Genomic DNA, 15,006 nt, shown 5'->3' with positions numbered 1-15,006 from the left:
ATAAAATGGGAATCGCATATGCAAACGTTCCAAGGTTAAAGGTCCTGGTGTGTACGAGAGAGCAGGGTGCAGGGAAGGGAACTGAGGCTGAGCCCACAAAAGCAGAGAGAACTGTGTATGAAGTACAATTCTACCTACTTTGAAGAGGATCAGGTATACCCATGTATATGAAGGGGCTCAACACTGTGCTGAGGGTCAAAAGGGAGTAAAACGGGTACAAATTAGTAGTCCAGAGATTTAGAAGGGGCCCCGCCTGGTGTCCAACTATGTTGCATATCAACACCAGTCCTTACATTTATTATGCCTCCAGAAAATATCCGCTGGCTCCAAACTGCCCCTGAGAGTACTTGGCATCAAAGGAACCCTACAATACACGGTAAGCATTTCATTTGTATTGTTATTGCTGTTACCAGCATTATTGTCAACTCAACAGCAATTAACAACAACAACAACACAAGAAGGAAAACAGTGGACAGAGCCTTGGGAAGAGTGGCTGGAATCTGAGGCCAACTCCCAGTTCCGCCCTTGCCTCACTGTATAAATTTGGACCCACCCTGCTCACCGAGCCTGCACTTTTCCCATATTTGTCTGGATTGCCATTCCTCATGAATTGGGTGGAACTGGAAGGGACTGGAGGAGGCAGCTCGTTAAAAAAAAAGAAGAATGTGTATATACGGTCTGGGATGGATTTGGGAGCCTCAGTAACCTCATTAGTGATATGAGAACAATATACTACTTTCTATGGCCCCCAGCTCTAAGATCCAGTTCCAAACAGCAAGTCCTATTCCCTGGTAAGCCTCCTGGTTCCTCATTGGTGAAAATATCTCTCTGTATGACTTCTGAGCCTTACTTTGGATGCTCACCTACCTAGAGAGATTGGATTCTGGTCAAATCCCAACTCAAAACCTCTAGTTGGATCCCACTGAAGTGGGCAGAGAGGGGATTTTCAATCCTTACAGTTTGTCTACAGTTACTTTTCCTGGGCCAGGTCCAGAGGCCTCAGGGCCTTGGTGGGTTTCAGTCCTTATATCAGCACTCTTCTGATCTCATTTGGATTGAGGACAAGCCTTTCAAGGCCAATATTTGATTTCCGGGAAGGGTGAAATGAGGGGTTCACTCCCAGAGTTGAAAGGGATCCAGCTGGTGGATAGCTGTGGGGAGGAGCCCCACACCTCCCAACTAATGACGACCTGAAGGAGAGAACCCGGCCCCATGAGACCTGGAGAGAGGAAAGACTCTGTCCTACCTAGCTGGGTACCCTTGGCCAGCCACCTCACTCTTGAGCCTCAGTTTCCACATTTGTGAAATGGGGAAGTAAAAGGGGGCTTCAAAAAGTTCATGGAAGATGGAGTTGAACGATAATGTAATTTGTCCACAAACTTTTTGAAGCCCCCTCATACTTCATTAGCACTCAGGTCCCAATTAGTTGCTCCCAGAAACACTAGCAATGCAGCCTCCTCCTTGGTCATCCCCTTCAGTTGTTGTTGTCGTTGTTATGTGCCGTGGAGTCAGTACCAACTCATAGCCACCCTACACAGAATTTCCGAGGCTGTAAATCTTTACAGGAGCAGACCGCCTCATCTTTCTCCCATGGAACTGCTGGTAGTTTCCAACTACTGACCTTGTAGCTCGCAGCCCGATTCGTAACCACTATGCTACCAGAGCTCCTACATTACCCGCTCCATACTCCAAGATCACACAAAGTGATCTTCCTCAAGACAGACATTCTAGAGTCGGCAGCCTGACACTCAAGGCCAAGCTGGCCCCTGCTGAACCTTTAGCTTCACTTCTCTTCTTCCCGTTCCTCTTCCTGTCAGCCTCACTCAGCCCTCTCAGGCTCACCAGATGGCAGAGTTCTCTCTGACCTCAACTCTGCTTTCATGGTCTCAGCCACAGTTCCCTGCCCTGTGCCCTGCTCTCTAATACACACCAGGACCCGCCCCACTTGAGGGCTTTGCACACGCTATTCCTTCTACCGGAAACTCAGCCTTTTCTCCACCTGGCCAATTCCTGCCATTTTCCAGGTCCCATGCCACCTCCTCCAGGAAGCCTTCTCAGATCAGATTCTACCTCTTCCAGGAAGCCTTCTCAAATCAGATTCCTCTCTATCCCCACCACCTTTTAACCTAGACCCTGACACACAGGAGTGTCCTCCTGGCTCCTATCCCTTGATCCTCAACTGCCTTTTGTTTTGTCCCACAGCATCTGCCATAAAGGCAGCAGAGCAGATGTTCCAGGACTGTGCAGAGATCCAGCGCTCCGGGGCCAATGCCAGTGGTACCTACACCATCCATGTAGCCAATGTGACAAAGCCCAGGAAGGTTAGGGGTTCCTCTGGGGGCTGAGAGGGTACTGAGCCAAGGACTTTCTAGACAGATTCCCCCCACCACCATCAGCTTCAGATATGTCCGTTCCTCCCAAGGTACCAGAGAAGGTGGGAATGGCCTCTGCCTGCTTGAACCTTCACCCAATTGGGTCAAGGAAAATTCCTAATGTTGGAAGTTCATCTTTCACTTCCCCTGGGATGCCTTTAGGTGGATATTTTCTATGTTGGTTCAGGTAATGCTAGTTGATATAACAAACAGACTCTGAAATTCCATGGTTCCCAGGAGCTCTAGTAGCATAGTAGTTACGAGTCGGACTGCTAATCTTAAATCAGAAGTTCAAAACTACCAGTGTTTCTGTGGGAGAAAGATAAGACTTTTTGCTCCTGTCAAGATTTACAGCCTCAGAAACCCTGTACAGGGTTGCTATGAGTCGGAACCAACTCCACGGCACACCACTTCCTCTCCCACATAGAGTCCCATATTAAAGTGAAGACAGCTCTATATGGGAAATTAGGGCATGGGATTGATGGAACTCTTTAATGACTCATTCCCAAGGGCACCTTGAGCTACAAGGTCCAGTCATGAGCTGGGAAAGGGATAGAAGGGAGAGTATGGATGGTCAGCAGGGAAGTTTTGGGGGCCAGGCACAAAAGCAGAAGAGTATGGGGGACAACTAGCCAGTCTACCCCCTCCATAAACCCCTTTTAAGTTTCTTCCCAGTGCTTTTGATTACATCAAGGAGAAATGTTCAGTTTGGTTCTGGCTTCTCTTTAGCCTTTCTCACCACCTGCTGCAAACATCTTAACAAGGAGGGGTCCAACCTAGGGCACTTTACTGGCAACAATTTCAAGCAAGGCTTTCACAGCATTAATTTGTTTTCATTACATTTATTTTTACATTCCTCTGAATAAAGTCACATGTCACTAGTTTTTCTCTTATGGCACTGATATGCTTTCATTTTAAAATATGTTTTATTTAGGTATTTATGTAAGTAACAAAAACGTCCCCATGTTTTAAAGTAAATATGCTGAGTAAATTCTGCTGCTGTGGATATTAGAAAGGGGTAAGCAAATGAAACTTAGGAAAGACTCGCTGATAGAGAGGAAAGAGCTGGCCTAGGAGATGAGATCTAGGCTCAAGTTTCAGCTTGGCTGTAGGGGCTTGAGCCAGTCCCTTTCTCTGTCTAGACCTCAACTTCCCTCCTGACACCCCCACAGAAGATGCCACTTGTCTTTTGTCTTCTGGAGCAGGCTGTTTTCAACTCAGACCCTCCGCTTTGCTGTTCCCTCCACTGGAAATGCCATTCCCAGTCAGCTCTACCTGGCAGGCACATCATCATCCAAGGCCTTTGTGTCTTTTCCAATACTACCTCCTCTAGGGAGCCTTCCAGATTTGCCTAGTGACACCTTCTTGGGGACTCTGTAAGTGACCAAATGTTCATAGTCTGCCTCCCTATCATAGCTTGCCACCACTACCACCACCACCAAACCAGCCCCATGGATTGATTTGTCTCTGATTCATCTAGTATAGGCTGGGGTACCAAGTCCCAGCTCACTGAACATGAATTGAACTGGCTGGAAAAACAATACGAATAGGTGAACAGAGGTTAGATTGCAAGATATAATTGTGGTGAATGGAGCTTTGAAGGAACTTTGTCTTATCCATATTCCTTGTGCTTCAAAGAGCCTGACACATAGTAAGTACTTAGAAGATACTTGTCCTCTGAATGACAGTAGTAATGGCATTTCCTGAGTCTACACTGTTGTGTAGCTACACTTTACACCTATCATTTAATCCTTATGTGGTTGTTGCTAAGTGCCATCTGCAAGCTGGGGTTGTTGGGAGAATTAGAAGAAGAAGTCATGTAAAGTGTTGAGGACAGAGACTGGCACATACTAAGTAGTCAGTAAATGAAAGCTTCTCAATTACTATTGTTGTTGTTGTTGTTAAGTGCCACTGAGTCAGTTCCAACTTATAGCAGCTCTGTTTGAACCACTGACCTTGCTATTTACAGGTCAATCTGCAGGTTATCCTACAGAGTCACACCAGAAATTCAATTTAATCCTTATAGCAGCCTGTAATGCTAGCAATGGAGTCCTGGTATGGCACTATAGGATAAGCACAAGACTACTAACCACAAGGTTAGTGGTTCAAACCCATGAGCCACTCCTCAGAAACCCTATACAGGGTCGCTATGAGTTGGAACCAACTCAGTGGCACTACACAAAAACAACAAAAAAAATAATAGCAAGTGAAAAGTTTTCATTTACTGAGTACTTAGTATGTGCCAGTCTCTGTTCTAAACACTTTACATGACTTACTTCTTCTAATTCTTCCAACAACACCAGTTGGCAGATGAGAAACTGGGGTACAAAGAGGTTAAGGTTATGAACATCCCCAATTTACAAATTAGAAAAGGAAGACTCAAAAAGACATAGCCCATCACTATAAAAATGACAAGCAGGGATGGAGAATTTGAGACTGGATCTTCCTGATGTCCTTGGTCACCAGCACCAAGGACCTGTTACTCTGTGAGGCTCCATCAGTCAAGTCACACTTTGCCAGTGACTGCTGCCTACCTCCCAGGCATCTAGCTCTGCCCAACCCCTTCCTGTTCCCTCCAGGTATTCTGTGACTTGGAAACCAGTGGAGGTGGGTGGACTCTCATCCAACGCCGTGAGAATGGCAGTGTAAATTTCCAGCGGAACTGGAAGGACTACAAACAGGTAAATCTGTTTCCCTGGGAGAGGGGCTTTTCAGCCTGAAATCTGGGGCCAGAGGGGGCTGTGGTTAGGGGACCCCTTCCCAGAAATAATCAGGCCACTTAAAGCCAGCCATTCTCACAAAGACTTGCCCAGCACACATTTAATGCCAGGAACTCCATCACTTAAAGTTGAAACCCCTTTCTGAAAGTTCTGACATATGTTTAAGAATAAAAATTTAATTTTATTTTAATTTTTGAAAAAATAACGTGTATATATTGCTTTAATTTTTTTAAAGAGACTATAGCAGAAAAATAAATCTCCTCTAGCCACCACTGGCTACCCCGATTAAATTAATTTCCCTGTCTTGCACAAATGTGTGACTACATCTGTGGGAGAGATGTTCTAATGTGGAATTACTGGCTCAAAGGCCACGTGCCCAGTTGTCTTCCAGTTTTTTAAATTATAGTTTGAATAAAATATTTTTTGGAAAGCTGACTTAAAAGTCTTTAAAGTTTTCAAAAGCCAAAGAAATAGAAAAAGAAGCCTATAAGGAAATACAGTCATATTTTTACTTGTGAATTGCCTGTTATTTATTTGATAAATACAGAAAAAAAATAAATACCAAATTATGCTGGGAGTGTTCTTTAACTAATTGGATTCAAAGTAGTTATTAAAATGGCAAATAGAAATAGGGTACTCAGATACAGAAATACACAGAAGAGTGCCAAATGTTGGCCATTACGCTAATCAGTAGCCCTGCGCTGCAAAGTGGGGAGTGGGGATTAGATGTGCCTTGTCCTTGGTGCTGAATCATTGTTTTAGCCCAGGGTGCTTAACAACAATAGTTTCTGGCAAGGAGCCTTCGTAGCACTGTGGATAAAGTGTTCAACTGCCATCTGAAAGGTCAGTTTTGAACCCACAAGCCACTCCAAGGGAGAAAGATGTGGCAGTATGTTTCCATAAAGATATTCAGCCTTGGAACCGTTCATGGCAGTTCTACTCTGTCCTATAGGATCACTTGAGTGTTAGCTGACTCCACTTGGTTTCTCATCACCCTAGGATACTGATGTCGCCTATTAATACAACATTCTTAGCTTTGCATTTTCTTGTTGCTGAAATTTTTTAATGAATACCCAGAAACTGAACAAAGTTTTCTCTACTCGTGTATATAGCTGATGCATTTTTATTTAAATTTTTTTTTTTTTTTTTAGACTTAACATACATACAGTTCAGAGCACAACTCCTAAGTACAGCTTAGTGGATTTTTACATATGTGATCACCACGTGACACACAGCACTTCTAGCACCCTCAGTCCCCCATTGGGCCCCTTCCCAGTCAATACTCCCGAAAGATGATCACTACTCTGACTTCTACCACCATAAATTAGTTTTGCCTGTTCTTGAACTTTATAGAAATGTGATTTCAATTCATTTTAACAGGGCTTTACATTTACAAAAGCCTTAATTTTTTTCTCCATGAGTTGTTGGGGAGCCTGCCCACACACTGTAATTATGAATTTGATCATTAGACAACATGGTTTTGGACAAATGGTCCCAGAGCCTGGCACAGCCCAGCTCCACAGCCAGGGACATAGCCTCCTGCCCTGGACCTCAACCTACTCCCACCCTTCCCACCCCACAGGGCTTCGGCGACCCGGCTGGGGAGTACTGGCTGGGCAATGAGTTGGTACACCAGCTCACCAGCCGGGCAACCTACTCTCTGCGTGTGGAGCTGCGAGACTGGGAAGGCAATGAGGTCTACGCCCAGTACGAGCATTTTCAGCTGGGCAGCGAGGGGCAGCTGTACAGGTGGGCTCGGGACCCAGGCTGGGAGGTTGCGGGTGGGCTGCCGGGTGGGTTGGCAGGTGGTCTGGAGTCCCCCAGCTAGCAGCTTCATAGTCTGCACCAAAGGTCAGTCCCTGGGCGTCTCCTTTTTCTACCATCTGTCCCCCATTTGGGCGGACGTCACGGGATCTGGAGGCGGTCGGTTAGCACTCAGCAAGTCCCAGCCACTGGGTGGGGTGGAGAGAATGTCGCTGACGCCGCCATGCCTTGAACAGGAAGGGGCTTTCCAAGGTCAGTCACCCCGAGGCAGATGCCCAGAAGGAGGATGTGACTTGTGCAGTCTGACCTGTGCCCTGCAGGAGGTGGAAAGTTCCTTGGGCTGGGAGTTGGGAGACCTGGACCATCTTGGCTCTGCCCCTGCTTGCTTTATGACCTTGGGCAAGTCAACATTCTTGCTTCTCTGCTTCTAGCCTCTCTTCTTCAATGGCAAGATAGGCTTAAATGTGAGGACATTGTAAAACAAGCAAGGTTTCCCAACCCTTCCTCAGCCTGGTATTTGGGAAAAGGAGTACTTATTGAGGACCTACCCTGTTCTGGTAGTGTAGTGGTTATGAATCGGGCTGTGAACCTTAAGGTCAGCAGTTCAAAACTACCAGTCGCTCCATGGGAGAAAGATGAGGCTTTCTGCTCCTATAAAGATTTACAGCCTCGGAAACCCTGTACAGGGTCACTATGGGTGGGAACTGACTCGACAGCACTTAACAACAACAACCCTGTTCTAGTCATATCACACCATTTCACTCTCTACCATGAATATCACTGTAGCTACTGCAATCATGTAGGAATGGAGGCTCCAAAGCTTAAGGCTTACAAGTTACAACCTGGATTTGAACTCAGCTCTCCCTGATGCCAAAACCACTGGCCTTCCCACTACCTACTGTTGCTTCTCTGAGAAACTTGAGAATCTTTAAGATAAGTCTGATCCTGGTGATCTTTGAACCGGACAGAGTTGGACTCACAGACTCACTCCTGGGGTCACAAAGGATATCCCATGTCATCTGGTTCTTCATGTGATGCTAAATCCCCCACAGCCCAGGCATCCCCCAGCCTTGCTAGACTCCTTAACCCCAATCCAAACCAAACCCACGCTGTCGAGTCAATTCCAACTCAGAGTAACCATGTATAGGGTTTCCAAGGCTGTCAATCTTTACAGAAGAAGACAGTCTCATCTTTCTCCCTTGGAGTGGCTGGTGGGTTTGAACTTCTCACCTTGTGATTAGCTGTCGAGTATTTATCCTCTAGCACCGCCAAGGATCCTTTTGATAATGACAGTATTGTTGCTGTTGTTGTGTGCTATCAAGTCAGTTCTGTCTCATTGTGACCCTAAATGGGGTTTCTGACAGTGACTGGTGAGTTTGAACTGCCGATCTATGGTTAGCAATCCAGTACTTATCCTACAGCCCCACCAGAGCGACTAGACTCCTAGCAATCTCCAAATTACTCTCTGTTCACTTTGTAACTCATTCTACCTCTGGGGACTATCTCCTTCTCATATTAAATACCCATGGTGCCCTCCACTGTGTGATTCTGACACCACTCCTTATGGGACCCACCCCAACCTATAATGTCCCCCTTAAAATGCAATGCCAAGCTGAGTAAAACATCTCTGGGTCTATAATTAGGCAAGGGCTGAACTGCTACTCCTCAGAGCCAATCAGTGAGTAGACACTTGTTTCTGCCACTGACCACCAAAGCCAAGGTTTAATTCCTGACCTCACCCCTATCTCTCTAGGTGACCCTGAGCAAGTCTCTTTGCCTTCTCATCTGTAAAATGGGTGTCATAGACATGCCTACTTTATTCAGGCATAAATATCTCACTTGAGTGAGCTATTGGACATATATAAATGTTGTTGCTGTTAAGTGCCATCAAGTCTCTTCCAATTCATAGCGACCTGTATAGAGTTTCCAAGGATTGACTGCTGGGTTTGAACCAGCGACCTTATGGTTAGCAGTACAGTATTTATCCAACAGCATAGAATCACCTCAGGGTTTCCACAACTGCACATTTTATACAACCAGACTGCCACATCTTTCTCCTATAGAGCAGTTGGTGAATTTGAACCATTAACCTTTCTGTTAGTGGTCAAGCACTTAACCATTGTACCATCCGGGTTTCTTATACAAACATATATGCCAAGTCCACTGCCATTGGATCAATCCTGACACATAGTGACCACACAGGACAGGGTAGAACTGCTCCTGAGTATTTCCAAGACTATTTTTATGGGAACAGACTCCAAGAAGTGGCTGGTGGGTTTGAACCACAGGCCTTGTAGTTAGCAGCCTAATGCTTAGCCCACAGTGCCATCAGGGCTCATATACATATATATTGTTAAGTATCATCTTGTCAATTCCAACTCATAGTGTATAGGGTTTCTGAGGAGCAGCTAGTGGATATGAACCACTTCCTAAGGTGATACTGGTGGTGATGTGCCATGGAGTTGATTCTGACTCATAGTGACCCTGTATATATAATTTCTGAGGCTGTAAATCTTTACAGGAGCTGAAAGCCTCATCTTTCTCTCTCAGAGCACCTGGTAGACTTGAACTACTGACCTTGAATTTAGAAGACCCACTATGCTATCACAGCTCCTTATATTGTTGTGTTCTTAAATGCCGTTGAGTCAGTTCCTACTCATAGTGACCATGTATAGGGTTTCTGAAGATCAGCTGATGGGTTTGAACAGTCGACCTTGTGGTTTGCAATCCAGTGCAGTCCACACCAGGAATCCAGGCTCCTTATGCTGTTCCATGTTGTCATTACTGTGGTTGTCAAGTGCTGTCAACTTGGTTCCCACCCATAATGACCCTGCATAAGGTTTCCAAGGAGCAGCTGGTGAACTTGAACCACCGTCCTTCCGGTTCAAACCAACTTTGCAGTCCTGTGCATTAACACACAATGCCACACCAGGACTCCCATGTTGTCATACAGGAATTCAATGTGCTGCCTCTGGCTTTTTATCTGAGCTGTTCGTAGCTCCAGACTGTCGTTTCTGGTCTCAAAAGACCCTTTACAGAGCCTAAGATGATGATAATTGTCTACTGTGTCTGGCATGGCTTGATGCTGATCATTGGGATGTGTCCGGAGGTGGGTGTGCCCACAAGGCAGTCTTGTGCCACAGTGAGATTAAGAGGAAAGCACAGATGCACCAGAGCTGGAAGAGATGCTTATGCAATTAGGGGAGGCTTCCTGAAGGAGGTGATGTCTGCAGTGGGTCGGCATTCCACAGACAAAGAGAAGCTAGGAAGGCCAACCCAGGCAGAGGGAGTATTCTGAAAAAGAGATCGAGTTTTCATCCAGCATGGAAAACAAAATGGGGTCCACAAAAGATGCTGGGACCATTGGAAGAGGCTGCTGCCCTGACTCAGGAAAAGCCTACGAGGCTGAGATTGGAGAAGGTTAGACTTGCAGAAGGTGTCTGGAAACTGCCAGAGGAGAGTCAGAGGCAGAATGGTAGAACAGCTGCCAGTCCTCTTCTTCCACCCCATAAGGTGAACTGCCTGGTGAGGTGGGGAAGATCCCCTCAGGAAGCCCAGAGATAGGACAATGTGGGCAGTCAGCAATGGGGGTGCAATAATGAGGTCTTCTGGAGACCGGCTGGACGCTCGCAGAAGCCCACAGAGGAAGTGGCCAGCAGGGTGGGGTGGTGGGAGGGACAGACAAGTCACTGGCTTATGCAGCCCAGTCCCTCCCAGAAGCCCCCAACACTCCGTGTAACCAAGCTCAGAGGATGCCTGTACCAGCCATGTGCGAGGGGCGGATAACAAGATGCCCTGGAATGTGTTAAGCACTTAGCATGTGCCAGGCACTGCTCTGCACACCACAGTGAAGTCATCAAGTCACAGTGACCAAGCAAGATTGTCACTGTGAGTTATTACCATTTTAGAAGATGAAGAAACTGAAGCTCAGAGAGGTGAAGTAATCTGCCCATGGTTACCCAGCTAGTTAGTAGCAGAGCTGAGGTTTGAGTCCACGCATTCAGACCCCAGAGGTCATGGTCTTCATAATCACACAGACCCAGTTCTGCCTGCCTCTCGGTCTGTCCCAGCTGTCAGCAGATGTCTGTGTGGCAGATCTGGGGGTGCCCCGAGGGACAGGCTTCCTGGGGGAGGTGTGGGTGCCTGATAGCCAAAGTTTCCCCAAGGACAACCAGTGCTGAGACTCAGCTTGGAGAAAGCATCCTGGTAGGGTCTGTCCTCAGCACCCAAGAGCACAGCCTCACTCTGACTCGCCCCTCTCCCATTGTTTCCTCTGGTGGCCCCCAGGCTTTCCCTGAGTGGTTACAGTGGCTCAGCAGGACGCCAGAGCAGCCTGGTCCTGCAGGGCACCAACTTCAGCACCGCCGATGCAGACAATGACAACTGCCATTGCAAGTGTGCCCAGATGCTCTCCGGAGGTGGGTCACGGGCTCACCTAGCTGGGCCCTTCCATTCCCTCCTAGACCCTTATGCTCCCAGAGACTGTCCCAAGGTGGGTGCAGGCCAGGACCTTGTTCACCTGCAGGCTCACCTTGCCCACCTGTACCTACCCCCACCAGCCCCTGGAGGACCCCTCTGAGTTCTCACTTCCCCCTAATGCTGGTGCCACCAGTTTCCCTCAAAGACCAGTCTCAGATAATACTGGGAGTGGGACCCAGGCAGATTGGGCACCCTAGGGAGACACAGTGCCTGATGGGCCCCACCACAGGTCTAAGGATTCCCCATCCCTATGGACTAGGATAGAGGAGACCTGGGTAGCCCCCACCAACTCTGGTCCAGTCGGGGTTGTGGGAAGGAAGTGGGAATGAAGGTCAGAGAGTAGGGGATGGGGATAAGCAAGAGACACAGAGTAGTAGGGAGATAGGAGAGAATTCCTGAGACAGGACACCAGGACTGACATAGAGACAGGAGGAGACAGAGAACAGCATGGACAGAGGACAGAGAGAGAGATGGAAAGAGCAAAGACAACTAGAGGAGGACAGAGATGCATAAAGTGTGTGAGAGACAGGGCAACAGAGACCCAAGACACAGAGAGACGGGGGCCATCCAAGAGAGATGGACACAGAGGGAGATGGGTACACACACAGAGACTATGAGAGAGAGCGATTAACCCGTATGTGAGACACTCAGAGAACAACAGAGACCATCCGCAACCAATGGGGAGAGTGTGATGGAGACCATGCTGGGGAGCAGGAGAGGCAGAAGGGGACAGAGAGCTGGAGAGAAGGTGAGGAGAGGCAGAAGGTCCTACCCGAGAGGGGCAGCTGGAGCCCAGTGCTGCCCTCAGGAGGTCTTGACTGCATCTGGAAGACCTCCCCCAACCCCACCATCTGCTCCCACTTCAGCCCTGTCCCCAGCCAGCTGGCTACCCAGAAGAGGCAACAGCCCTGAAAAGTCCTTGTTCTGTTCTGGGTAGAGGGACTGCCCTCACTCCACTGGCTGGGCTCCCATTCCCCTTTCTGTTTCCCCTCCTCCCACCAGGGTGGTGGTTTGATGCCTGTGGCCTCTCGAACCTCAATGGAAACTACTACTCACTCCACCAACACATGCGCAAGCTCAACGGTATCCGCTGGCACTACTTCAAGGGTCCCAGTTACTCCCTGCGAGCCACGCGCATGATGATTCGGCCTGTGGACCTCTAGTGAGCAGTGTGCTGGAGGCGGGACCAGAGGTGGAGCAGACCTGGTATCCACCAGGCCCCTGGACCAGAACCTGGACACAGCGCCAGGTTCTTGTCTGGGATACACACTTAGCCTTCTGAGCCAGCGCATTCTCAAGTTGTGAACTGATGGGTGCCTGAGGGTGCCTGCTTCTGCAGTATTCCTTGTTCCTCCTGCCTCTGCCAGTGTGATGGCCACATACTATGAATGAGCTCAGAACAGACTCAACCAGGCTCCTCAAATGGGCACGTGACAAACAGTGGGATTTCAAGCAGGTGGGAAGATATTTACAGGCAGAAAGCTGCCCAGATAAGGCATAGATCCTGTCCCTGGGGCTGTTAGGAAGCCCATCTCCTATTTGAAGTCTGCAGTGAGCTTTCCTAGACTTGAGATGCCCTTGAACTTTCAAGACTGGAGGGACTGCACATACCCACACACCACTGGAAGTAAGAATCCTCCCCCAACTCCACACTGTCTGGGAGGGCCTCCAGCCCCGTATTTCTAGAGTGTTCCATAGGCGGTAACTAGGGCATTGAAGTAAGGCTCCCCAAAAGTACCTGTGGTCAAGTAAGAGAGGGAAACACTGCATTAAACCTAAGTGAACAAGCACTTGTGGAACTTGTCAGAACCTTTGATGGGGTCATGTGCATTGCAACCATCCACAAAGGGGCCAAGTGGACAACTTTCCCTAAACACACTTATCTGTAAATGGGTCTTGTTGGTCCTGGAACATCCCTCGGGGTTGTGGAGATCCTTGGAAAAGCTGGTCCTCTCCCATCATGAGGAGCTGCCCCAGGGCCCCATCCCCCGTCGCCAGCTGTGCTCACCCTTTCTGGTTATAAGGGCCATAGTGACCATCTCAAACAGCCTCTAAAACAACTAGAAGGATGCTTTGGGTCAAAACAGAAAGACAGCATCCCTGAGGCAAGGGCTCATACTCAGCTTTTCTGTCTATGCAGTGCAAGAATGTCCTCCAAGGCTCCATCTAGCCCCAGGAAGTCATATTTCTGCCTGTGGCCAGCCCTCAGCATTCCTTCTCACCCAGCTTACCCAGACTCAAGTACAGGGACTGTTGGGGGCTGCCTACACTTTTTGTAGGCCACCAATCCAGAGTCTAGACCTTTCCTCCAAGCCTCTAAGCCAGAACCTCTTGTCCTGACCTATCCAATAGCAATGCTGTATCTAGGAGTCCAGAGACCTTGAGTGTGGGAGCCACTCACTGACACTCTGCCGCCCCCTGCCCAGCACCATGTCACCCTTCTCAGCCCTGATGGGCCACCACAAACCTGTCGTCATTGATTAACACTCTGTCTTCAGAGGGTCTCTTGAATGAGATTGATTCATCAGAGAAGGGAACACTGGTCCCCTTCCTCCCATCCTCCTACCTGCTGGGCCTCAACACCTGAGTCCAACTCTCAGCCAGTCTCCTGAGTAAATCTTCACAGGCTTCGAGGGCAGCTGCACTTTCCTCCTCATCAAAGGATGTGGTAGCTAATGGTGGCATTTCAGGCAGGATGGAGAATGTGTTTAGGGGTAGGTTGCTGCCCATAAAGTTCAAATCTCTTTGCCCAGGACACGTGGACTCAGCATCTGTTACATGCAGTGCGGTACCATGGGGAGAGCTTTGGAGTCATTTCAGCCTATTCCAGCTCTAGGCCTTAAGCCAGGGGCTCAGCCTTGAAGATCACACCAATTGTCAAAACCTCAATTATCTTGCCCATAAAACAGAGATGATACTAATCCCTGGACTGTGGCAAGGAGGAACTGAAGTGAAGATGTTGTTGTTGTTGTTAGGTGCCATCAAGTCAGTACCGACTCATAGCAACCCTATACACAACAGAACGAAACACTGCCCGATCCTGGGCCAACCTCACAATTATTGCCATGCTTGAGCCCATTGATACTGCCACTTTACCAATCCATCTCGCTGGGGGTCTTCCTCTTTTTCTCTGATCTTCCACCTCGTTGTTGTTAAGTACCATGAAGTCGGTTCCGACTCATAGTGACCCTACAACAGGGTTTCTGAGGCTGTAAATCTTTATGGGAGCAGAAAGCCTCATCTTTCTCCTGTGGAATGACTGGTAGTTTCAAACTGCTGACCAAATATGATATCCTTCTCCAGCAACTGGTCCCTTCTGACAATATGTCCAAAGTAAGAGAGACGAAGTTTGGCCATCCTGGCCTCCAAGAAGCACTCTGGCTGCACTTCTTCCTTAGAAACTTCGTAATGCCTAATAAATGTTCCCTCCCAGAGAGGTGACTGGGGACTAGCTCATGCCACCTCTCTCCTAACCCAAGAGGAAGCATGCATTTTAGTTTTGTAACTGAAGCCTCTCAGGCCATATAGGCTGTGTGCTGGAGAAGGAACCTGCACGGTACAGTGGGTTAGCATTGGGCTGATAAGCAAAAGGTCAGTGGCTCAAACCCACCAACCATTTCCATGGGAGAAAGATGAAGCTGTCCAGTCCCGTCCAGATGTACAGCCTTGGA

At 48.2% G+C, this 15,006-nt stretch overlaps 1 protein-coding gene across 1 annotated transcript in view; it reads left to right on the top strand.

Moving 5' to 3' along the window:
- The window catches only part of ANGPT4 (angiopoietin 4), a 58,647-nt gene extending 46,149 nt beyond the window's left edge, over window positions 1-12,498 (top strand). The window contains exons 5-9 of the mRNA XM_006860730.1: window positions 2,203-2,321; window positions 4,952-5,053; window positions 6,675-6,841; window positions 11,144-11,274; window positions 12,338-12,498. Of these exons, the coding sequence (XP_006860792.1) occupies window positions 2,203-2,321; window positions 4,952-5,053; window positions 6,675-6,841; window positions 11,144-11,274; window positions 12,338-12,498 (680 nt within the window). The remainder of the gene's footprint in view (window positions 1-2,202; window positions 2,322-4,951; window positions 5,054-6,674; window positions 6,842-11,143; window positions 11,275-12,337) is intronic.
- The last annotated feature ends 2,508 nt before the right edge of the window (window positions 12,499-15,006 follow it).

This window comes from Chrysochloris asiatica, unplaced genomic scaffold, assembly GCF_000296735.1.
Source record: "Chrysochloris asiatica unplaced genomic scaffold, ChrAsi1.0 scaffold00039, whole genome shotgun sequence".
Taxonomy (NCBI): domain Eukaryota; kingdom Metazoa; phylum Chordata; class Mammalia; order Afrosoricida; family Chrysochloridae; genus Chrysochloris; species Chrysochloris asiatica.
This window is presented reverse-complemented; position numbering and strand designations above follow the sequence as displayed.